Source organism: Anguilla rostrata, chromosome 18 (assembly GCF_018555375.3).
Source record: "Anguilla rostrata isolate EN2019 chromosome 18, ASM1855537v3, whole genome shotgun sequence".
Classification (NCBI taxonomy): domain Eukaryota; kingdom Metazoa; phylum Chordata; class Actinopteri; order Anguilliformes; family Anguillidae; genus Anguilla; species Anguilla rostrata.
This window is the reverse complement of record NC_057950.1, coordinates 15027053-15050533: the sequence shown is the minus strand read 5'-3', so window position 1 is coordinate 15050533 and position 23481 is coordinate 15027053. Positions and strand designations below refer to the sequence as shown.

Here is a 23481-nt window from a genome sequence, read left to right as displayed (position 1 = left end):
ACAAGAGCTAGACGAGATAATCTTATCCGCTACCCATCAGCAGAGTGCTGTTTATATTAGGACAGTGTCTTCCTCCTCAATCTCAAAGCTGTATGTCTTCAAACGGGCCATTTGAGAGAGTGAAAGGAGGGGCCACCGCGGCATTTTACCTTAAACGTAAACAGGGTCTTTGTACTTGTGTTATTGACAGAATGTAGCCTATGTTAATACTCGTTTGTTTTTGTTTTTAATGGACTACGAGAGTCATGCGATTTTAACGAGGTAAGACGCTTTAGCTCTCAGTCACAATGAATCGTTTACGTTTTGAGTAATGACAGACTGCTAATATAGTTACTTGGTTTAGAGTCTGTATGCTATTTGGTTGAATTTTGAAGCTGGTAGGCGAATCCCTTTTCGAGTCCATGTTTCTATTGACACTGTCACTTCTCGTTACCAGACCATCTCCAAATAAACGTTTTAAAGCTACGCACGTATCCTAGGTTGTTTGTTGAATGCAATGTTAAAAGATGAGTGGTGTCCTGGGATTTTCAAATCCAGTGAACACTACGTTTACGTCTGGCGTTATTTAAACATGAAGATGTGGCCTATAGCTTGAAATGTGCATTAGCCTGGATGAACTATGCCTCTCCTGACATGACCATCACTGAACGTAGGTCACGAGTTTCAACCTATGATCTAAAATATTTACTTCAAGGCCTAACTACTTTAAGAATTTGTGCTATCACTAGCGATATCGCGAGTACCACACATTATCATCAGACTAGCATAGCATAGGCCTATTTGTGACTGCTTGATTTGAATGCCTGCGGTCGTATTCGAGTCGACGTTCTTTTTTGTTTTGAATGTTATTGTTTCTTCCATTTTAACGGTGATTTACTAGGGCACAGATTGGATATTTAATGCTCGGTAATATAGCCTACAGATAAACCGTCAAATCATTTCCTTTTTGCATTAACTTGATGGATTTTCTAAAAGCACGAGAACAGACTGTAACCCAAAATATCAATTGCATAATTTAATAGGCCCTACTCTTAATTAATGCTGCTTTGACCAATATTATTACTACCGAATCCAATTAACCATTCAGAGTGCCTGCCAAACAGATAAGAATAATCATTTGTATCATCATCATCATCATCATTTTTATTGGTCTGGGTTTTGATATGAACACCCCATCGCTGTAATGAAATAGGCCTAGCGAAATACGACTAGCAACTGAAGTCTTAGGGATATGCGAATAGACCTGCTTATGTATGCCTAGGCTATTCATTTTACCTTATAGCTAGCCTACATATTTTAATTAAAAGCCTAGTGCTAGCCGTACTATTGCACCAACACAGATTTGGTTAATTTTTAATAGCACGCTTTTGGTGAAGTTGTTTAGAATATTTATTTAACTTTTACAGTGTGTTAAATTTCAAGCAAATATCGCTTAGGCCTATTTCCCCACACTGTGTTCGATGTAACTTCCCTCTTTTCACTTGGGTAAGTTAGCACAACAAGAAGAGCCATTTTATAATGCAATATCTATTTATTTTGGCTATTCTAAAACAAGTGGTATCGTTCAAAATACAGCCTATTTTAAATATTGAACATTAACCGTCATCCGTTGATTTAGTTTACGTCATTGTATGCAAAGAAAAAAATGTAATAATCACTAATTTTGTTGTGTCTCACCTGTGAGTGGCGCTCAAGGGGATGTTTCAGTCGCGGTGAAATAGCCAGACCGCTAATAGCACCATTAGTGAGGTATATTTCGCTGAACCGTGAAGTCTCTGAGCAGGACAAAACCGCGCGTCTTTGTAAATAAATTCCTACATTGGCTAGCAACAAATAAACTAACACGTCTGCTTTCAACTTCTGTGCAAAACTTCAGGTATACAAAGGTTAAAACCCGCCTCTGTGTCTCTCTCTGACACACACACGTTGTTAATTTCATTAATAAAAATAAATAAATAAAAACTGAAAGGGCAGAAAATCCAACATGGCAGTCTCGGAGGAGTATATGTTGTATGTGAGAAGCAGAATCTAGTGGCAACAATTTCAAGTTGATAGGTCACATGGGGCAAGAGTTATCATTGATAAAATATTGCAAATTCAATTAATTGCCGACTCACCACCTTGTTGCAAACTGGTCAAGAATGGGTAAGTGATCCCTCTTCTTCATGTGGTGGTTTTCATAAGAATCAACGAGGAAGAAGTGGGAAAAGCAGCTGATTAAATATATGTCAATTCAATGTGCCACATGACCTGTATGCTTTATACTCCCAATGAATCATTGGTCATAATGTAGCATGTTTCAAATGTCTGGAGAAAAAAAACAATTTTCAATTAATTTTCCCCCTTTTTTGAGTTCTGTAGAAGCAGTGCTTTTGGGTTAAAGTGTTAATGAAGTTGGCAATATACTTACTAAATAGTCATCTCTTTATCCCCCTGAGACCTGGCAAAAAAAGAACAAACATTTAATGTTTTTGACAAAATACAATTTGATGACAAAAATCATATTGCTGTGAAGATATTACCATATTATCAAATGTCCAATGTAGTGTAGGTTTCAGCATAATAGAATGCAGTATATGGTTCTTGAGATTAAAATTAAGGTTTAATAATTGCAATTTCAAGTTACTATCAACTGTCCAGCCCAGGCCCCCACCCAAAAGATTTATTTGGTTGTTGTGAATGAACAGTCTGGAATAGCAAAAATCTGCTTGAATAGCTATCAGGATCAGAAGTTATCAGGATCCTCATGATAGATGGTGAAGATCTGTCAGAAGAGTTACAAAAAAGTGGCTGTTGAAAAATTTCAAAATGGAAGAAAATATGCCAGGTGCAAATGCGTGGGACCTATATGGATTGATTTGGCTGGACCCAAGGGACATCAGGAAAAAAGGAAAAAATACTTTTTTTTTTAGAGGTGAATTGGTTTGGGAGTTAGGTAAAAAATGGCTAATTACAGCGCCACCGTGTGGTCAATTGAGGACAAATATTGTGGGTAAAGTCCTTCGCGCGCTTTGTAGTTGTGTTAAAAATTTTGAAAATGTGTCATTTACGGCGTTGGAGATCCAGACACTTTTAAGGCAGAAACGGAAATAATAATAATAATAATAATAATGTTTTTATATTTCTTGCTGTAACTCTCATGTATATTTATCATATAGTTTATTGACACTATACGAATTGAATTCATCGTTTAGTTTCCTTCAGTCGGTCATCGAATAAGACAACATGTGGACTCTCCTTTGTATAAACTGTCATGTTGAATAGTTTATCTGACTGGACTTCTGTTTCTCGTTTCTGTCAGGGAGCACGCCAACACAAAATGAAAAATGGTCGTTTTACAGGCTGCAGGAATGCATGATTAATGTGGGAAATTAGTTAATAAAATAAAACATATAGTGGTAACTTTTCCCAAGAAATGCATACATTTGCGCATAGGGCATTCTTGTGACAAATTGTTCCATGTTCTTTTTCTCTCCTTTGTTGTAAGCTTCATTTTTTAAAATAAGCAGTATAAATTCAGATGTAAGGGAGCCCTAATTCAATCCTTGAAGATTACCGTTTTATGGCGTTAATGCAAACATCATAAAATTCACTGAAGGATTTCAAACAATTAACAATGTAAATGTTTCCGCTGTTATTAAGAGATGGGAAACATTAGACACGTTCAAACAACTGGCAAATGCGTTTAGGCAATTTTATTCAGAAAAGGACCCCTGAGATTGAGTTTTAATTATTATTTCTGAGCCCGTATATAGCGTCTAGTAACACACCAGACACCAGTCATAGGCTACTGGCTTGCATGAATATGGCTTGCTTGGGCCTTTTGAATAACATATAGGCAAACAGATGAAAAGTCACAAAACTGCAATGGATATCGATAATGATCGCATCATTGCCCATTTATATTATTTTATGTTTTGTATCTTATGTCGTCTGCTTTCTTAACGGATAAGTTTACCCTGGTCCGCAAATATGGTTTCAATTCAAGCAAATCATTGAAATATTCTTTGTATATATAACTGAATATTTTAACAATTCGTTTATGCACAGTAGTGATACGTAAAACGTGCACCTGGTCCAGGTTTAATATACAGGTTGCCAAAGCAGCGTTTCACGTTGTCCGAGCGTTACTGCTGTAAAATTCTTCTGTAATAAATATTCTGACGAACACTCATAAAACCTTTACTTTATTAATGAATTTCATCATTCGTTATGGTTTAGTGACTGCTTGTCTGCATGGGGTTTCCTTCAGTATGGCCTGGCCTAGGTTATATCTAATGGTTCAATTGCTGGCTCCGAATTAGTTAAAGCGAAGATTATTAGATCAACACAATGACAGCAGGATTCCCCTTCCTCCCATTTACAGCTGAACTGCCGCAGAGAAACGAATTTATCAGCTCTCTATCTCGTAAACAGTTCCTCCCGTGACCAGGCTGTCTGTTTTACAGCCTGGAGCGGATTTAGCCATTAATTACGGCAAGTTAAGCCAAGGCTTCGTTCCTGGCCATCTTCTCAGCTCGCGAGTTTAATTTTACGTTTTCTTTAGGCAGCTCTTGCAGCAGTGATGATCGCCAGACAACGAAACAATTTAAATTAAACTAAAAAAATATGTAATAACTTTCTCAAGGTCGACATTGACACATTAGACATTTCAAAATCAGCACACGTCCCTTGTCACTAGCCGCAGGATCGATGGCTTTATTTAGTAAACGATATCACTTGAAGGAAGTTCAGGACTTACAGTATGAGATGTAGAAAGTTCAATCAGTGTAATATAACCTCAACACAGGCCAACTAGCGAAATTCTCACGCCGAATTAGTGAAAGCAAAAACTTTTCTTGGCCTTACAAAGTCACAACGGTTAGTGGGCTTATTTGATTATTCCTGGGTTTCATTTGGAATGCTGTTGCAATGTGTATTCAAATTCCCCTAAAACACACATGCAGAGAATAGGAATGATTGAAACAACTGATTAAACTAAAGAATAATAATATAGGGTAACATCTGTTGAGCAAAGCGGTTACAAAGGGAGGACTGGTTTCATCCAGTGGGTAGGCTTATGCTAGGTACTGTTCAATCTGGCTGCCAAGTGATTGCTCTGGTCGCGTTTAGTGATTATGTGATCCGTGTCTCCTCTGACCCGCCTTACCCCCCAGTGCAGAGTGACATGCCGATAGCGATCCTAGCGTGCCAATGCCAGTCCAGAGGACGGCTGACCCAGCTCACTGTTTACAGGGAGGAAGAGCCTGTTTCCTGGAGCTAACAAAACCCAGGCCTGGAAAGCGGTGCTGGGGAGGCGGCTGAGGTGGGAGGGTGTGCAAATACATCATCTTCATCATGACCTTGTGCCGGACACAAGCTCGGGCTGAGAAAGTCAGGACAGGGAGGTCAAGGGCGCAGCCTGAATGGGGAAGTTTTTCACAGTAACAGGGCCGTGGGTCCCAGGCTGTCATGCGACATTAACCCCAGAACAGAAGCTGAAATGCATTGTGTTCTGTCCTCCATAATCAAATTGTTATTTTAAACTGTAATGTGTGAGTATCTGTAGAAATACTGGACCTGTTTAAATCTGTGACTCAAAAGTTAAAGATGGAGCATATTATGATTCAGGGGCTACAGCATGACTATGGCCACCAGTTTGTCTCAATCATGTGACCTGCAGGGATTTAAACTTGTATTTCAATGGTTATCCTTCAGGGGTCCCCATAGGCACTCCAACAGCTCAGTGAAGTGGTTAATTGTATAACTGAGCTGCACAATTGTACAACTAAGATTTATTTATAAGACAATTAGTTTATTAAATATGGAGAAATTTCCAGGACGGAAAATGAACATGGATGGAAGTTTAAATGCTACGAAAAGCATATCTTTGACCCAGTGGTCCTCACTCCTGGTCATGGAGAGCTGCAGAGTCTGCTGATTTTTGTTGTTTCTCAGAACTTCAGTAGCGCAGCAATTGATCAATTAAAGCAACTGATTACACAACTAACTCTGGTCACCTGGTTTCTTCAGTCTGAATCAGTCAATGACCTTTAGGAAAAAACAAAAACCAGCAGACTCTGTGGCTCTCCAGGGACCAGGATTGAGTATTGCTGCAGTAAGAATAAAAATCAATCCACATAAAACAGGGGTGTCCAATCTTATTCAAAAAGGGCTAAGACACCTGATTCTACTTAAAGTCTTGATTGAAGACCATGATTAGTTAGCATGTCCACGGTAGTAAATAATTAAACTGAATTTAACATGTGAGTGTCACTTGAAAACATCACAGTCAGCCATCATCTTTCATTAATTAGTAGCAATTTATCAACTTAGATTATTGAGATGGTGCAAATGGGATAATCATTTGAGAAGGGGTTTGACAGAGATTATCCTGACCTCTAGCTGGCGGAAGGCTGAAGTATAATGTGAGAAAACAAGGGGAAATAAACTGGTGGCCCAATATGATGTCAATGACAAAACATTTGTACCCACATTCTCAAAAAACAATCTGTTTGCTGTTCTTTAAGAGACAAGGGATGCAATCTATAGGTAAACTTCAACATGTTTCCTCCTGTTTTTCCTTTCAGAATAATGCAGAGTCAGGTTTGTTAAAGGCTGACAGGTATCTTCCACACTCTGGGTGTTCGCTATCATTATGTGCTGTGGGTGGAGTTTATGAGATTATGTAAAAAGTATCCAGAACCCACAATTGTATCTACCCGAGCATTTTATGGCTTTGTAAATGCCTAGTAATTACTCTCTTGCAGTCTAATGCTGTTGGCAGACCTCCATACAACTTGACGGAGTGTACTGTAGGTGTTGCCAGTGAGAGATTATACCTAAGTTGTAAGAAGATTAGTCTACAGTGCTCTTTGTGGAATCTGTTTTGTACATCGTATTATGTGTGTATTTTAGTTTATGTGTGTGCAGATGCGTGTGTGTGCGCGTGCGCATTTACGCGAGTGCGAGGGGAATGACTTGATTATTGAAGATATGTTTATATGATGTTTCATGCAAAGATATTTTATATACTATTGAGATATTCATTCACATGTTTGTATGTGAGTGTGGGGGAGGGGAGTATAATGAACTCAGTGTCAGTGTGAGGCTGGTTAGATGTCTTGAATGACATTGCCCTTGGGGGAAGGGCATGAGCAGAACTTTATTGTGGAGAATAGCGTGTAGGTATGCTGTCTGTGGGTATCTGGAAGAATCAGGCCTTTCCCAGTCTTGGGCAGTCTGAGGGCCTTGTTCCTGAACGCTTATCAGCAGGGCCGGAAGCTCCCTGTGCCCCTGGGCCTGGAGCCCCGGCCCTCCTCTGAGCCTGACCCAGGAGGGTGACTGATGGCATTCGGCTTTTGCTGCCTCAGATAGGAATGGGGCAAAGGTGCTGGCTGAAATAATAATAAATGAGAAATAATAAACTTTAAATACACAGAGCTTCACACACCACCACTCAAAGTGCTTTCTTGATAAAACAACAGTAAAAAATAAAACTTAATGTTTATTATGGGAAAATAAAATAATCTACATTACATTAATTTAGAAGATACTCTTAGCCACAGCAGCTTAAAATATAGGAAAACTACATTCAGCTAAAATAATTAGAAGGAATACAAAGGTCATTTAAAAGATGAGCTTTTCATTTGGAAGCATTGACTACTGAAGTCCTGACCTGAGTTTTTTGGGCTTCAGCATAGAGAAAGCTTCATCAGCCTTTCAATTTAAAGAGGTTGTAAGCACTTGATCAAAAGCTGAAACATCTGAGAATCTGCTACTAATAAATGTACATAGTGGCTAGGATGTTCAGTAAGTAATCAGTAAATGTGTAAAAGCCATTTCAAGCTAGTGTAAAGTGTGCTGCAGTGTCAATCCTGCTGTACCAAAGGCCTCTAATTAGCTTGGCTACATTACATTGGAGAATTTGAGCTGATGCTGTTACCTAGAATAACTAACTTTCACAGCTTACCTTTTAAAATATTTGACTGATTCCAGTTAAACACCTTTCCCAAGGGTACAGCAACAGTTCCCCAACTGGCAATCAAACTTGCAGCACCTGAGCTACAATGCCCAGTTGCTTAACCATTACAAATATACAGTCAACTTCCTTTGGAGTCCACTGAAGGAAGTGGGCCAAGTTTGGAAGCACAGCCCCTTGGGACTCATAAATTACATGGCTGTATTTCTCGCAGACTGCTTTGCTCTTGCAGGTGCGTGTTTGTATATACTATATCTGCAGAAGCTGGGGGGATGTGTCTGCACGCCTGTGTGTGTAACCCCCATCTCCAACAGGGTTCGTAAAATAGGAAACCCGCAACCTAAATATTCCTATCCTCTCTTGGCCACACGTCACCTAGCTAAAGAACAAAAAACGAGAACAATCCATGGATCTGGCAGCGCCAGGCCTGAGCTCTTTAAATTGCACAACCCTACAACTCTCTTTGTGTCCCTGAGACACACCGTCTTCGTTCCTCCATGCCACAAAAATAACAGACATAAATATAGCCAATAACAAAAGCGAGAGGTTGTGGAAAGTTCATTTGGCTATGGTGCGGTGGCCGTTCACAAGTTTTGCCTCAGCAACAGCACAATTGTAATTAATTTTGGGATTGAGGGGGGTTGGGGTGGAGGGTTTTATTGTGTTGTTGAGTGTAAAGATGCACATGGCTTGACTCTTGACCCCTCCTCGGGTAAACATCTTCCTGAGAACAACCCATGCTGCTCCGAACGCCTGGTGGCATCCGCCATCAAAATGACAGTTTGTTTTTGGAAAGGCAAGACGTCTCATTCATAACTCTGTCATCGCTGTAAATAAGAGATGCACGCTATTTCTCCTTGTTTCATTTCCTTTCTAATGTGATTGTGGGCTGTTTTGTGCTGGGTTCAGTAGAACCAAAGTGTATTGATAATCTCCTGGCCAGGGCAGACCCAGGTCTGGGAACCCATTTAGACTCTGACCTTCCTGAAGAAGAACAAATGGGTGCTTCCTTCCAATGTGTGTGGGAGCACGGACAGCTGGCTGCCCTCCATGGCCCGTCATACTGTCTGTCTCAACATCACCCTGAAGTGCCTCCATCTTCAGGACCAAGCCCCTTTGTCTTCCAGCATCAACTCATAATAATGACATAATGGCCATGGGGAAAAAGCTGATGAAAAGGCAAAGCAAAGGAGAAGGAGAGCGAAGCTCACATTTCACACTTATTTAGGAGAGCATGACAACTCTCATAACAAGCATGACACTTAACATGGTGACAATAGCAAAAATGATGCTAGAGGAGATTAATTTCATCCAAAGGCTTCACTAGGCATTATGAACATACTAATATGTATCATGTAGTTTTTTGCTTTTTTTTGCATGTTGCATGTACCCCCTGTTCACTACAAGAGCTGACATACTGTATTACAGCAGTCTGTTTTAAGTCTTGCTGTTTTTCTATAAGCATCTTTCCTTACTCATAACAATGGCCACAGTCCACATGCAGAGGGGATATGTACAATATATTATAATGTAGAGTTTAATATGTGTAATTGTTAGTTTTAGCTTTAACACTTTTTGTGTTAGTCTATTTTCATTTTTAAAGCTTCAGTTATACAGTGTTGCAATGTCTGTTAAGGCCTTTAGAATATCAGCCTGTGTTGCATTATTCTCAAGCAAGTATTAGGAGGTTAGTTTATATTGTCTCAGCTGCCCTCTAGTGGAAACAGAATTTATGTTCCTTCAACATGAGAAAAGGCCATCTGTTTTTCTGTGAGAAAAAAAGATGGGAAAATGTGTATCCAAACATTTATAAATGTTTTATTTATAAATCTGTCTGATAAGGGACATTAACTGCTGTTTGTTTATCAAATTACTGTAAATACTTTTCTTGGGGTTTATTTTTAAGACATACTTATTTTTTTCAGTATTAAGCTTTAGTACATTTTAAAATATTTTATTTTTTAACTTAACAGCCGTGGGTTAAATTTGGTGTCCTGTACAGCATACAGTGTAAAGTGGAGAAAAGATAGAGAAGTATACATTTAAAGTATATTGGGGTATTATATTACATTAATTTACATCATGGCAGAGCTTATCCAAGAGTACAAAATGCATTTTCATGATCGGACAACTGCTACACGGGTCAGTAAGTAAATTTTTATTGTACAGCTTTCACTTATTATTATAATAAAGTGTGGATGTTGTTGCTGTGATGAATGTTTTCCTACTATTTTCCAAACCAGGTAAGGAGCAAAGTCTTGGAGTGAAGTTGAAGCTGATGTTTGGTTGTGTTTTCTTTTTTGCCTCCAAGATCTACAGCTGCTGCTGGGAAGTTATCGGTTTTGATAACACTGACACAAGATTGCCACTTCCTGTCATTGTTTCAAATTTTGTGTACAGAAGAAGTTGGGATCTGTGAAGTCAGAGTTGACTAAACACAACATCAATCAGTCAGTCATTAAAGTTCCTGATTTTAGCTTCCCCGCCCTTTTTTTGTTTGAGAAAGTAACTTCAATTAGAACCAGTGTCCCACTGAATTATCAGGGAAAGAAAGCCCTCATTACTGCCCATTGGACAATATGATGTTGCTAAATGGTCAAAAATTACATTCCAAATATAAAAAAGTTTTTGTTTTTTTTAGGATAATGTAATTTATATAAAGACAATATCAATAACCTAAATGTTACATGTGGGTCAGCATATACCAATCAATATATCACTTTATACAGACTGATCCACTCTTTCACAAAATCTAAAATGGTGCATACATGTCCTGTCTTGTTCTATTAGCACAAACAGCAGTGAGTTAGGGAAGTTAAGCCCCTTTGTAGCTGTGATGAGTTCCTTGTATGGAGTCGATGACACCGTGTGTAGACAGCAAATCGCATACATGCAATTCAGACCTAGATCACTCAGCACCAGGAATGTAGGGGCTGAAAAACAAGGTGCCCTGAAAGATCTGCCATGGAATCCTGTCTGTTTGTGCATTTCTAAGCAGTCCACTGACTCTCTGATCTACAATGAGGAGTGAGTGCAGAGTTAATTTGATGAATTGTAGGAAATCAGACATGAGTTTCATCACAGGCCCTACGGGGCCTCGTGGCACTACCAAAACGCCCAGCCGAAGGAGGATTTTACACCTGAGGTGCACAACGTGCCTGTCTCTCAGCTCTAAATTATTTAATTCATCAGATTCTTTTAGAAAATGAAAGGAGATGCAGCTGCAGACTACACATGCACTGTGCAGAATTGGCTTTGTCATCTCCCTGGGTTATGGAGGGTTCAGTAAGTTGGGATCCATGTCTTATTTGCTTTCTAGTGACCTCTGCTGGCAGACTGAGTGCGTGTGATCTGCTCGCTAAAGCTGCACATCAAGTATCTTCCTCGGACTGCTGTTTTGATTGGCCTTTCCAAATGGGGGAAAGCGTTAAAAAAAAGAACAATGTCCAGCCCCTTAAATCATAGACATCCTCTAGACCAACCTGGCTCAAATGAAATGTTTCTTTCAAATTGGTACAGTCGTGATGGAGTTAACCAGGGAGGTGAAAGGGAAAGGTCACTTTGGGGTTTTCTTGAAAACTGATATATTTATATGCTTGTGAACGAACACCATAAAAATCTGTTCATATGTATATTCTTGGGAAACATATCATTGTTAAAGCTGCTTTGGAATTATTTGATGTGTATTTCCTGCTTTGGAACCCCAAAATGTCCTTATATCAGTCATTGCAAAGCTGGCTGAGCATCAGAAACATTAAATATAAAACTGACCAGGCCAAATGAAACCATTGGCCAAAACTGAAAGAATATCACCCAATAACCACACAATAGCTACCGTTGGCACCTGACAGGGATGGTGGATGGAAAGATTTCCAGAAGATGTAAGGATGCATGGTCCCTAATGTTCCAAACACAACAATAGTAGAAAGCCTGGGTAATAGTTACTAGTATTCCCTATATTTTGGCTTGTTTTCTTATCTCCTCCAACAAATGTTAAATAGTTGATTTCTGTTCAGTTCTGTGTTTTTTCAAATGTATTTGTACCAAAATTGCCAAATTACTGTTTCTAACAGCTATAAATATGTTTGAATTAATGTTTGTTATACCCCTCACCAACTGCACACAAAATACTATGTACTACACATGAAAGGGTTATGTTATTCAATATCTACTTGATAAGCCTTGGGAACATGTTTTTAGAAAATAAAAAACATAATCAAAAAACCAGTGACTTGTATTGAGCCCATTCTTTATCATATGTGATACTTTAATTTACTTTTTCATTGACATTAGTTCTGTCACATACACAAAACAAAAGTAGGAAATGTTTAAGTATTTGATTAATTTCTACCAGTCTCCTACAGCTAAAAAAAAAGATGTGTTTACACATGTACACACATATGGCCTATGTAGTGTACATTTGACATATTTTTTAAAGCGAATAAATACTTTATATATGCATGCATGCACCTGGTTGGGAATATTACTGGAATAGGGCAAGTGCTGGCCCATCTCTTGTATTACTGAAGGGCCGAGTCTGGCCGATCAAAGGCAGCTGTGGCCAATGTACGGGGTGCCACATCTGGGCCGATGAATTTGGCGTGGAGCAGGGTCGAGATTCAAATAAAATATGGCCTGATTCCATGTACCAGAATTGGGCCGATGGAATGGTGATTACTTTCTGGTCTGCAATGTCAAAGCAGCTTTTTAAAAGACTTCATGGAATCATGGAAAAGATGTAACAACATAAATGCCAAAAAAGAGAGACAAATTAGTGCAGTTATCTCGCTAACTCAGTAATCCTGCTTTGTGATAAAAGCCCCTTGGTTTCATCCTCTTCCCAGAGAGGATCATCACATGTCTGTCACACGTGTGTTCATATCAGTTTAACAAGCAGCTTTTGTTTTGGTGTGTGTTGTTAAACCTTGCGGAGGAACAGACGTTGGAATTAATTAAATTTTGAGAAAAAATATATGAGGTCCGAAGTCCCATCACTTCAGCGCATTGTGTACCCTCGCAGCCCTGCCCCCCTTGCAGAAATGACGTAATGACGCTGATCAGTAAAGTCAACGTTACGGTACGTAACTTAAGTGCGCTAGGGCAGAGTCCGCTAGTGGTATAGAGAGCTCAGCTGACATTTGGATTCAGTACGAGTTGAAGGTGACAAACCCCTCTTCTTCGGCATCCTGAAATTGGCTGGCTGTCACTACTGTTCGCTCTCAGCACATCTTAGAAGCTAACTAGCTACATTCGATCATGTCAGTGTTCACCGAGGTTCCACAAGCCGTACCGGTGGCAGTCTTTAAATTGACTGCAGATTTCAGAGAGGATAAGGACCCAAACAAGGTGAACCTTGGAGTGGGAGGTAAGACGAGTGAATATTGGTAGCTAACATAGACTACTGGTAGCAGCTTATTTTGTAGGAGCAAGCACAAACCAGCGATTAGCTTGATAGCTGATTTCTACCTTAGGTGATTTGTAGAATGAATAGGATGATTTTTGTTTCGTTAATAGCCAATACGTATTGTTTTTAGGAATGAATCTTAGCAATGAGTGATGTTGTGGTTTGAGGTAACCGTAGCTAGCAGTTAAATTATGTATGCAGTTTAATTCGCTAATAAAAATCTCATTGCATCTCATGATAGATATTGTAACCTGCATTAATGATTATATGTTTACATGTAATTTAACACTGTGACACGTTTACATTTTTTGTTTACATTGGACAGATCCTGTTACCGCAGCAATTTGGCTTTATGGCAAAATTCATTCTTTGGAAAAAGCCTGTGCTGTTACTGCATACCGGCTTTACCAAATATGTGTTTAGAAACCTAAATAAAAAATAAAATAAAAACACTCGTCCCTCACAGACTTATTACTAACCACAGCCTTAATAATCAAAACTGGTTATTCAAGTAGGCTATTATCTTCATATGATAGAATACACCTCAGCATCACTCTCTAACATCTGTGGGGGAAGCTGGTAAAGGCAAGGAGGCAACTGAATTACTTGCAGATAAGACTGCAGATTCTGGTGGCAGAAGGGGAGGATGGGGCATTAGTCTGTGGATGGTGCACAAAAACACCTTTCAATGTCAAGCTTTTGGCAGAGAGCGATAATCAGCTGAATGTAATGGATGATGGTCATAGTTAGTACATCAGAAAACTGAGTGACATGAGCCTCAGCCATGTTTTTGGTGAGTGAAACTGTCTGCACAGGCAAAGATGTTTATATTGGGAAATTTTTGAAAACACCTGGTGACACCTCATTCTTGAATTCCCTCCTCAGTCAGTGACCCCCAGGAAATATTCAGCTCAGGATGTAGCACAATACGATATTCTATCGGATATGCCTCAGCTCACTTTGTTTAGTAGCCAAAATTAGTAGCAGTTCTTGCATATTTGGACAAAATGTTAGTTGTTTTGGCTCTATAGTCCAGCACATTGTACTTGCATTTAAACAGTTAATGTGAGGTTAAAGTTCAGACGGCTTTAACGTGAGGGTATTTACATCCAGATGGGGTGAATCATGTGGGAAATGCAGCCCTTTTTATACACCGTCCCCCTACTTTGGGGGACCAAAATTAATTGGACAGTTGGCTGCTCAGCTGTTTCTTGGCCAACGGTGTGTTGTTGCTTCATTATTTAATACACAAGAAAGCTAACAAAAGATCTAGAGTTGATATTCGGTGTGGAATTTGTATTTGGAGTCTGTTGCTGTTGTCGCTCAACATGAGGACCAAATAAGTTGTCAGTGGCAGTAAAGCAGGCCATAACGGGGGAAAAAAATCTTAATAAATAGATCAGATGCTACATTCGCTAATTTATCAAGTTGCAAAGCAAGATTACTTTGACTACATTGTTCATTTGGGAAGACCAGCATGTTTTTGGATATATGCAAGGAAATAACTGCATGGCTTGAAGTTGTGTTTTGGGTTATACCATTGCTGGCATACCAAAGCGTATGTCGGGCCAAGTTGGCTAGACGTCAACCTAAATAAGTCATTTTGGCCACAAATCTACATTAGCTTGACGCTGGTATGCCAACTCATCTGCAGCGTGCACTGTTAGCCCATTGATGGTTTGGAAATTTCATACCAGCTGTTAAGCTGTGGACCCAACTTTGATTTATGCAGATTTACAAACACTGGAATGTTATTTTTTGATGGGACTCAAAAGGATATTATTTTTGTACCCATAAATTTGTTCACCTTAACTTTAGGTGTGAGCATTGTAGATGCACATTTGAGGATCGTGTCTATAAATAGTCTATGATTAAGAAACGGATTATTCTATGAAGTAATATCCACACCTCCCTTTCCTCCAATCAGGAGCAGCTACAGAAAGACACCTCCATTGACTTAACTGGCCAGATAGCAGTTCTCACTTTATCAGCACTACTATAGATAAGGAAATGATTAAAAAAAAAAAAATTTTAAAAGCGTTTAGCTGCTTTATTTAATCACTGGTCAGAAGGTTTGGACAGTGTGTACTCACAACCTGATCACGTCAGTGGGGTTCAGCACAGGGCCTTCGTAGGTTGCGCAGTGCCGTCAGGCCTAAGGTAAATATTCACACACTTGACCACTTGTCTGTGTCGCTTTGAACATTCAAGGATTGCCAGCTGATTTCTGGCACGTGCGCTTGCTGCAGATTTGTTTCCTGAAACCGTGCCGCACTGAGCCTTATCAATATATCGTTTTGTTCATGCGCGGTCCCTCAGTGCTGCAGTGCGCTGTAACGGGACCTTTGGAGCAGCTTGCCATCTGAAGGTCCCAGTACCGTGGGATTAGGATTTGTCACATGTGACTAAAAATAAGGCCGAAGGGACTACATAAACCTGGTGCAGCTGGAGGAAAAGGTTCTGCTCATGTGGGTGTCCATCTACGAATGGGTTGTGGTTGTCCAGGTGTAAAATCTAAAAAATGCTTCCGGTGCTGAGCGGAGTTTGTTCTCAAACCCTTCCCCCATCTCCCTTGTACAGTCCCTTTACTCCCTGGTAAGCACATAATCCTCCTTTTGACCAATATAGGAGTTCCAGAATTTAACTGCCGATTGAAAATGAATGGTTTACTCCTGGCTTATGATTTGGCTTACACGCATTCTGTCTGATCGACCATTGCAGTTTGGGCCTAATCCTGTCCTGTTAAAAGTTGTTTGTTCCAGACATTGAGGTCATCTGACAGTTTGTCATGGCATAGTTTGCCTATTGTGAAAGGCAATGTTGAATACACACACTAGGAGATATTTAATAATTATGGAGTTTTGGGTTGGGCTGCATATTCTGGAAGTTTTTGGTCTGACTCCGTTTTTAATTTTTTAAGAGACAATTGTTTTAATACAGTAAACCTTATTTTGGTGTAAAGGGTGGTGGATGTCTTTCAAGGTGTGTTCACACAAACACATCATCTGTTCACATTTGAGGCTTCTGTTCCCTTTCCTTATCAGCCTACAGGACAGATGACAGCCAGCCGTGGGTGTTGCCAGTGGTGAAGAAGGTGGAGAGGATTATTGTGGAGGACCACACCCTGAACCATGAGTATCTGCCAATCCTGGGACTCCCAGAATTCCGCTCCAGCGCCTCCAAGATTGCCCTAGGAGACGACAGCCCAGCCATCCAGCAAAACAGGGTACGCCTTTTCCCGTTGATCCTGTAAATGGGGACTTGGGCTGGTAACAGTTTTGGTTCTGAAGGAAAATACTATGGCATACAACTAAGTTTTAAATAAACCAGCAGTTATATAGCAGCGAGCGTTGTTCCATGAGACTGTAAAACTTTATTGGTGATTTTTTGGACACAAGTAAAACTATATTATTTTCCTGGTGATTCATATCTGATTCATACCTTTCTACCTGAAGACAGAAACTTAATTTCATGGACCCATATAAGTTAAGTAGTAATTCAATGGTAGACGAATGGACGACCAATATAGTAGGCTAATATTTGCATTTTTGGACTATATCTGTGTCGGTAATCAAGGAGGACCTCTGTCTGATATATAGGATTGATATTTTTTGTTAGTGGACAGAAAAAGAGGGCCATATTGGTTGCAGAGTTGCACAATTTGTTGTGTCCTCCAACACAATGTGAAACGGTCTCAGCTACTCGCATGAGCTGAAGTCTATCCCTCTCCTCCCCCCCATGCAGGTTGGAGGTGTGCAGTGTCTGGGTGGGACTGGAGCTCTAAAGATTGGGGCTGAGTTTCTGCGCCGCTGGTACAACGGCATCAATAACACGTCCACACCGGTCTATGTCTCCGCACCAACCTGGGGTGAGAGGCCCTGCACATTTCAAAAAGCACAGAAAATTCTTGTTGGCTGCTAATGCTAACACGATTGCCAGTTGTTGTTCATTTGGATTCAAAGTCCTGGGTGATGTTCAGACTGGACTGCCCTCAGGTTCCTGACTTCTGAAAGCGCTCCAATGAAGCAGTGCACTGACTTGTTTTTGTTATGCTGTGCTCAGACCAGTTACCCTCAAATGGAATGAGTCATAGAATTTGTGTATATTCACACTTGTATTTTAATTAGAATTATTTGGGGACATTTTGGAGTTCCTGTAGTACTGTGTGGCTTGTAGAGTGGAGACTATGTAGTGCTTTGCAGGTGAGTGTATGGGAGTGCACACCCTTCAGCTGCAGTGGTCCTATGGAGAGAAATAAGATGAAAGCCACATTTGGTGATGCCACAAGTAATGAACCATTATGCATTCCAGCTGTACCGTGTGGATGATGTATGCAAGACCCAACACTGTTCCATTTGTGCACTGTGTCCATATGGTTTCCAGAAAATCACAATGCTGTTTTTGCTGATGCCGGGTTCAAGGACGTCCGCCCATACAAGTACTGGGATGCAGAGAATCGTGGGCTGGATCTGGCTGGTTTCCTGGGAGACCTTGAGGTGAGGCAGCCCAATCTCATGCCCTGGCAACCTTTATTGGCCAGAGCCATTTTTGAACCAATCACTTTTCTCTGACCGTGCAGTTAATTTGACCACATCCATTTTGTTTTTTTTCCTTCTTACCCAGAGCGCTCCTGAACATTCCATCTTCGTACTCCATGCCTGCGCACACAACCCGACAGGCACTGACCCCACCCAGGGGGAGTGGATGCAGATCGCGGATGTTATGAAGGTAAGAGATGATAAGGATGACATCATCGGGGATGATTGTTTGGGGAGGCTGCAGATTATGTCTGGATGTGAGCTCTGATGAAGACCCGTCTGTATACATCAGCACAGATTTAGTGAAATTATACTGGGGGAAAAAATCCACTGTGTCTGGAATTTGGTGTTCAACCCTGTCACACATTTATGATATAAATCAAGGAGTAGCCAGTACCATTAAAAATACAATGGCCACTTCTTGATTTAGCACTTCATATGTACCATCGTTTTTTATTGTCATATTGAAACTTTGCTTTGTGTATGTATTGTCAGTCGTTCTGAATAAGAGAGTCTGCTAAATCTAGGTAAAGTAAGTTTTAAAATGCTGAATTGTATTTTTATCATTTATGAACGGGGGATAGTTTTTCTTGGCTTGGACACTCTGTTCGCATCAGCACAGACTTAGTCAAATAATTGACTAACATTAAAAGCCTTGTTGATTCAATGGTCAGCTTGTTCCATTGATCCTGAATTTAATACTGAGGTTTTGTTTTGAAGTTGAGGTTCAGAAATAGCTTTGTATTATCCTGAAATACTTGACTTTTCCCTATGTCTGCTTTCAGGTATGGGTTTGGTCATTTCTGTCTCTTTCTGTTTCTTTCTATGTGTCTCCATCTGTATCTCTTTCTCTCTAGCGGAGGAAGCTCTTTGTCTTTTTCGACTCGGCCTATCAGGGCTTTGCCTCCGGGAGCCTGGAGAAGGATGCCTGGGCTGTGCGCTACTTTGTGTCCCTGGGCTTTGAGCTCTTCTGCGCCCAGTCCTTCTCCAAGAACTTCGGCCTGTACAGTGAGTAGCTGAGAGCTGCAGTCCATGCATTTTATTATCATAATAATAGGCTTTTCTGAAATTGACAGACGTAGGTACCGTGTATTTGGTGCTCCAAGTATGCAGCTGTCGTTAATGGAATGACAATAGTATAGCTTGTAACCTGAAGTAAACATTTTTTTTTTAAATTTTAAACTAGACGCGTCATAATTCAAATGCTTTTTGTTGTTTTTGTCTGTCCCACGGGCTTGGATCATGCCAGTGCTGTTGCTGCCTCAAGGCTGTGGAATAGGTCTTCCCCCTCTGTTGACACTTTGAATTCTTGGTTAAAGGCCCATCTTTTCTCCTTGGCCTTTGAGCCTGGCTCCGATCCTCTGTATAGTGGTGCATTGTCTTTGTGAAATGTTTGACTGCACTTTTTGAAGTTTGGCAGAACTTTGGTCAATGGCCATTGTTTTAAAATGTGTTTTCTAAATAAAGTTGACTTAAAGTCTAGATTATGTATTTTAACTTCAGTAAAAGTGATCACACATTAGAATTCTATAAGAACAACCTGGCCTGAATGTTACAGGTTTGAATCTCAGTAGGACACTGCTGTTGTACCCTTAATTACCTGAATTGCTTCAGATTCTAGTAAATTGGTACAGTAGTGCGCTAGCTATTCATACATCATAATCATCATCGATATCTGTAGAACCTGACTCAGTTATGGTAATGTTTTTGAAATTCAAAACCTGATTGGTTATTCTCCAGTGGAAAAAGTATCATTGAGAAGTAAGTGATAACATTTGGAAATATTGAGTAGGTGATATTTCCAGTGTGTATATATGACAAAATTATATTTTTGAACATTCATTTTAATAAATCAGAATTTTGGATAAGAATGGGTCAGCTCTAGTTGCCCTGGACACATTTATATAATTAAAAACCGTATTTTCCAATTAATCAGAGGAGAACATCCCATCTTTGGCCTTCGCATGTGAGACAGAATGTTCTCTCTCCACAGATGAGAGGGTGGGGAACCTCACCGTTGTTGCCAAGGACAATGACAACCTGACCCGGATCTTGTCCCAGATGGAGAAGATCGTGCGGACAACTTGGTCCAACCCCCCGTCCCAGGGGGCCCGCCTAGTCGCCATCACCCTCAATACCCCCAAGCTCTTTGAAGAGTGGTCTGTATTCCCTCTAGTAATTCAGCTCAATCCTAGGTTAAACATAATTTGAGTGAACTTAAATACATGGGCATTGAAGCTATTAGGATGCTATATAGAGGCAGTAATCGAGAGAGAAGCCTTTTGGATTCATTATATGATACATCAATGCCAAAAAGCCTTAATGAGGCTTGTTTTGTTTATTGCTGGTTTCTTGCACGCAATTGGCCCTATTGTGTACTGCTAACCTGTCATCTAACCTGTTGTGCCAGGTGAATGATATTTGATTGATGACATGCAATTCAGTTTGCTACTTTTGACACGCTGAAGAAGGGCATTTTGCCCGAAACGTTCGTGTGAAAGTAAAAGATATATAAAAAATATTTTATGGAAGTGGCATTCTTGGCTTATCACACTGTAATCTGATTCAGTGCATCAAATTCAGATGTATCCAGTCAGGAATATTCAGCCAGTGGGCATTGTAAAAAATGAAATCTAATCAGAAAGCAGAGAGCAGAGAGGTGACTTTTATGTTCAGGGTTTTTTTTTTTTTTTTTTGAATGCCAAAATGTGTTACCGACCTGTCTGGGCCAAGCAGCTAGTTAGCTGGTCAGCTATTCACTCACATGTAATCCATGGACAGGTAAAACTGGCTGGTATGTTTGAGTTTTAACAAGGTAGGGTGATTAGTAATTGCTACAAGTAACTATGGTGTTCTGCTCTTCTAACTTTTGTCTTTGTTTATTCTTTAGATGCTATGTCTTCAGTTAGGTTGCATTTAGTTTTTTCATCCGTCTCTCTGCAGGAAGGACAATGTGAAGACGATGGCGGACAGGGTCCTGCTCATGAGAGCTCAGCTGAAGGCCAAACTTCAGGCCCTTGGCACGCCTGGCACCTGGGAGCACATCACCCAACAGATCGGCATGTTCAGCTTCACCGGCCTCAACCGTATGTCACCATGGCTCCGCAGCTGTCTTCTACAGCTCAACCACAATGCTTGTAGCTACACCCTGCAAACAGGACAACGGCTCCAGCCTTACCACAATGTTATTGCTGCATCCTGCAAACTACTTCAGCCATACCACAGTGCTCATAGCTACTTCCTGCAAACAGGCCAATGGCTCCAACCATACCACAATGCTGTCGCTACACCCAGCAAACGGCTCCAGTCATACCACATTCTGGTAGCTCTACTATAGCTTAGCCACTGCATTTGCACCTGTATGGTCTCCCCATTCTCATTACTCTTACTCTCTCTGATCTGCAGCCAAACAGGTGGAATATCTTGTGAAGGAGAAGCACGTCTACCTGATGGCTAGCGGTCGTATCAACATGTGTGGTGTGACCACCAAGAATATCGACTACGTTGCGGAGTCCATCCATGAGGCTGTGACACAGGTCCAGTAAGGGCCCGCCCATCGAACCCAACATCTCCATCCGAGCAGCAGTTGAGCATGGCATGCAGCAGGGGGCGCTGCTAGGCCTTTCATCTCCTGAGTCGTCTCACCCCTCCGGCACAACCAGCACATGCTGCTGGGATAATTTAGATGCGTAGTAGTTCAAAACAAAATTAGTATATCTTCTTCTTCCTGTGGAGTATTTGTACTTGTGTGAGCAATATAATGGCCTGTAGTTTGTTGTCATAAGGTGAGCACTTACATTATGGTATTCCTTTCACTAGGTGATTTTTTCCACAGAACCACATACTCAATCATTTTTGCAGTTTGGGTGTTGCTGGACTGGTAGATCTGAAAACAAGCAGACGTGTTTTTAACATGTACTCATTTCTGAGCATATGGTCCTCCATTTTAGCCTTTAATATCGGTTTTCCTTTCTTTCCTTAATGGATTATCTGTTTTAGCAACATGACATTAAAACTGCATATACAAACTGAGGCCAGCTAATTAGTCTGCAAATACACCATGCACAATTGAAGGCTACCTAAGCTGACATGAAAACTGCATACCATTTGTCAATACCAACTGGACAAATGGGGGTTGTTTAATGCTTGGACATTTAAAAGAGATCAGATTTTCAGTATGTACAACATACAAGTCTTATGCCTCCTATGACTTTAATTGCTTAACCTTGTAATCATGAAGATAGGAATATGTGTCATCTTATAGTTGTCAGACAGTAGAAGGCTGTACAAATTATTACAATATGCACTTTACACAGTGGGCATTCTATTGAGATATTAGTCTTACCCATAATTACTTGAAACCATTGTTTTATCCACAAAGACTTGAAGTTATCTCAAGATGTGTTTTGTGAAGTTTGAGTAGGATCATTTAAACCCATTTCCCACTGTCTGAATGTCATAAACTTGCTCTGGTTTTTGATGCACAAAAGGTTCCTGTGTCACCATGTCTTAATGCATGAACACTGAAAAATTATTTTTATGGCCACTGACTATACTATACACTGACTGATTCATTTTTAACTGTCACCTTCCTGTGTCATTATGCACCTTGCTGTGTTTGTGAAGACTTTGTTTCAGATTTGTTCATGTGTTGAATGTCTATGCCTAATACAATCTCATTCTATTTTAAGTTTGTAAGTAATGTGGAATAAATTAAGCGGAAAAATAAATTATAAATGGACACAGTTTGGTTGTATTTATTGAGTGAAAGAATTTAAATTAACATTCAGAACCTTGTCAGTTTGAGTGGCCCTGTTTGCTTTCCCTCTGCAAGCCAGTCAGCTTCTTGAAAATGCCCCTGCCATTCACAGGAGGCTGCCAGTAGAAGCTCAGTAGGAGGAGGCAGGAAGTCATGTGAGGCTGGAAGTCATATGACCCAGGACAAAATTGGGTTTTGAGTGTTAAGATAGAAGGGGATATTCGCAGACACACACTTCAACCTTCCTTTTCTATCCTATCCTTCCCTGTTGCTGGCTTGTGAGGTGGTGCAGCCTCCCATTTTGAAGTCATGGGAAGAAGCCATTTTGTGAGCAGTCAGGTGACTGAGGAGAGGGTATATAAGGCCCATTTTGAGTGCTCTTACCTCCTGGTTGCCTGGTTGCCTCAAATACTGCTTGGTGGCAAACATTCTTGAGATTGACTGCCCTTGACAGTTTGCGGCTGGCCTATTGTGGCTTGGCCAAGTTTATTTTGTTTTGCTTTTTGATGATTACAACCTTAAAACAATCTTCAGAAGTTACTTCCACAAAGGTAAGCAGAAACTGGTCACTCACAGGGGGAGTACATGCTTGGGCTGGCCGTCACCTACAGTGGTGAGAACTACACTGGCCACTCCTATCTCCAACCAGTTTCTCTGTTTTGCTTCCACCCACATGTGATACATTAGATACACAAACACTCTTTGTTAGTGAAGTAATTTCGTTAATTTTAGGTGGCAGTGGAGTAGCTAATCTTGTAACAAAAGTAACCTGGAAAATGTAGCTGTACCTGACAGAATGAGGCTGTGTAATTTCTGTGGT

The 23481-nt window shown here is 40.4% G+C and overlaps 1 protein-coding gene across 1 annotated transcript; it reads left to right on the top strand.

Moving 5' to 3' along the window:
• Nucleotides 1-13052: 13052 nt before the first annotated feature.
• On the top strand, nt 13053-22648 carry got1 (glutamic-oxaloacetic transaminase 1, soluble). The gene is made up of 9 exons (XM_064317284.1): nt 13053-13325; nt 16409-16590; nt 17109-17232; nt 17748-17860; nt 17988-18092; nt 18760-18910; nt 19896-20061; nt 20846-20988; nt 21308-22648. Exons 1-9 carry the CDS (start codon nt 13217-13219, stop codon nt 21445-21447), a joined length of 1233 nt encoding a protein of 410 aa, XP_064173354.1. The 5' UTR covers nt 13053-13216; the 3' UTR covers nt 21448-22648.
• The last annotated feature ends 833 nt before the right edge of the window (nt 22649-23481 follow it).

Excerpts from the sequence above, each read along its gene's own strand:
- got1 (XM_064317284.1), top strand. The coding sequence starts at position 13,217 with ATGTCAGTGTTCACCGAGGTTCCACAAGCCGTACCGGTGGCAGTCTTT. Across the intron at positions 18,911-19,895 it reads CAAGAACTTCGGCCTGTACA|ATGAGAGGGTGGGGAACCTC; the intron begins GTGAGTAGCTGA and ends CTCTCTCCACAG. Across the intron at positions 20,062-20,845 it reads CCCAAGCTCTTTGAAGAGTG|GAAGGACAATGTGAAGACGA; the intron begins GTCTGTATTCCC and ends GTCTCTCTGCAG.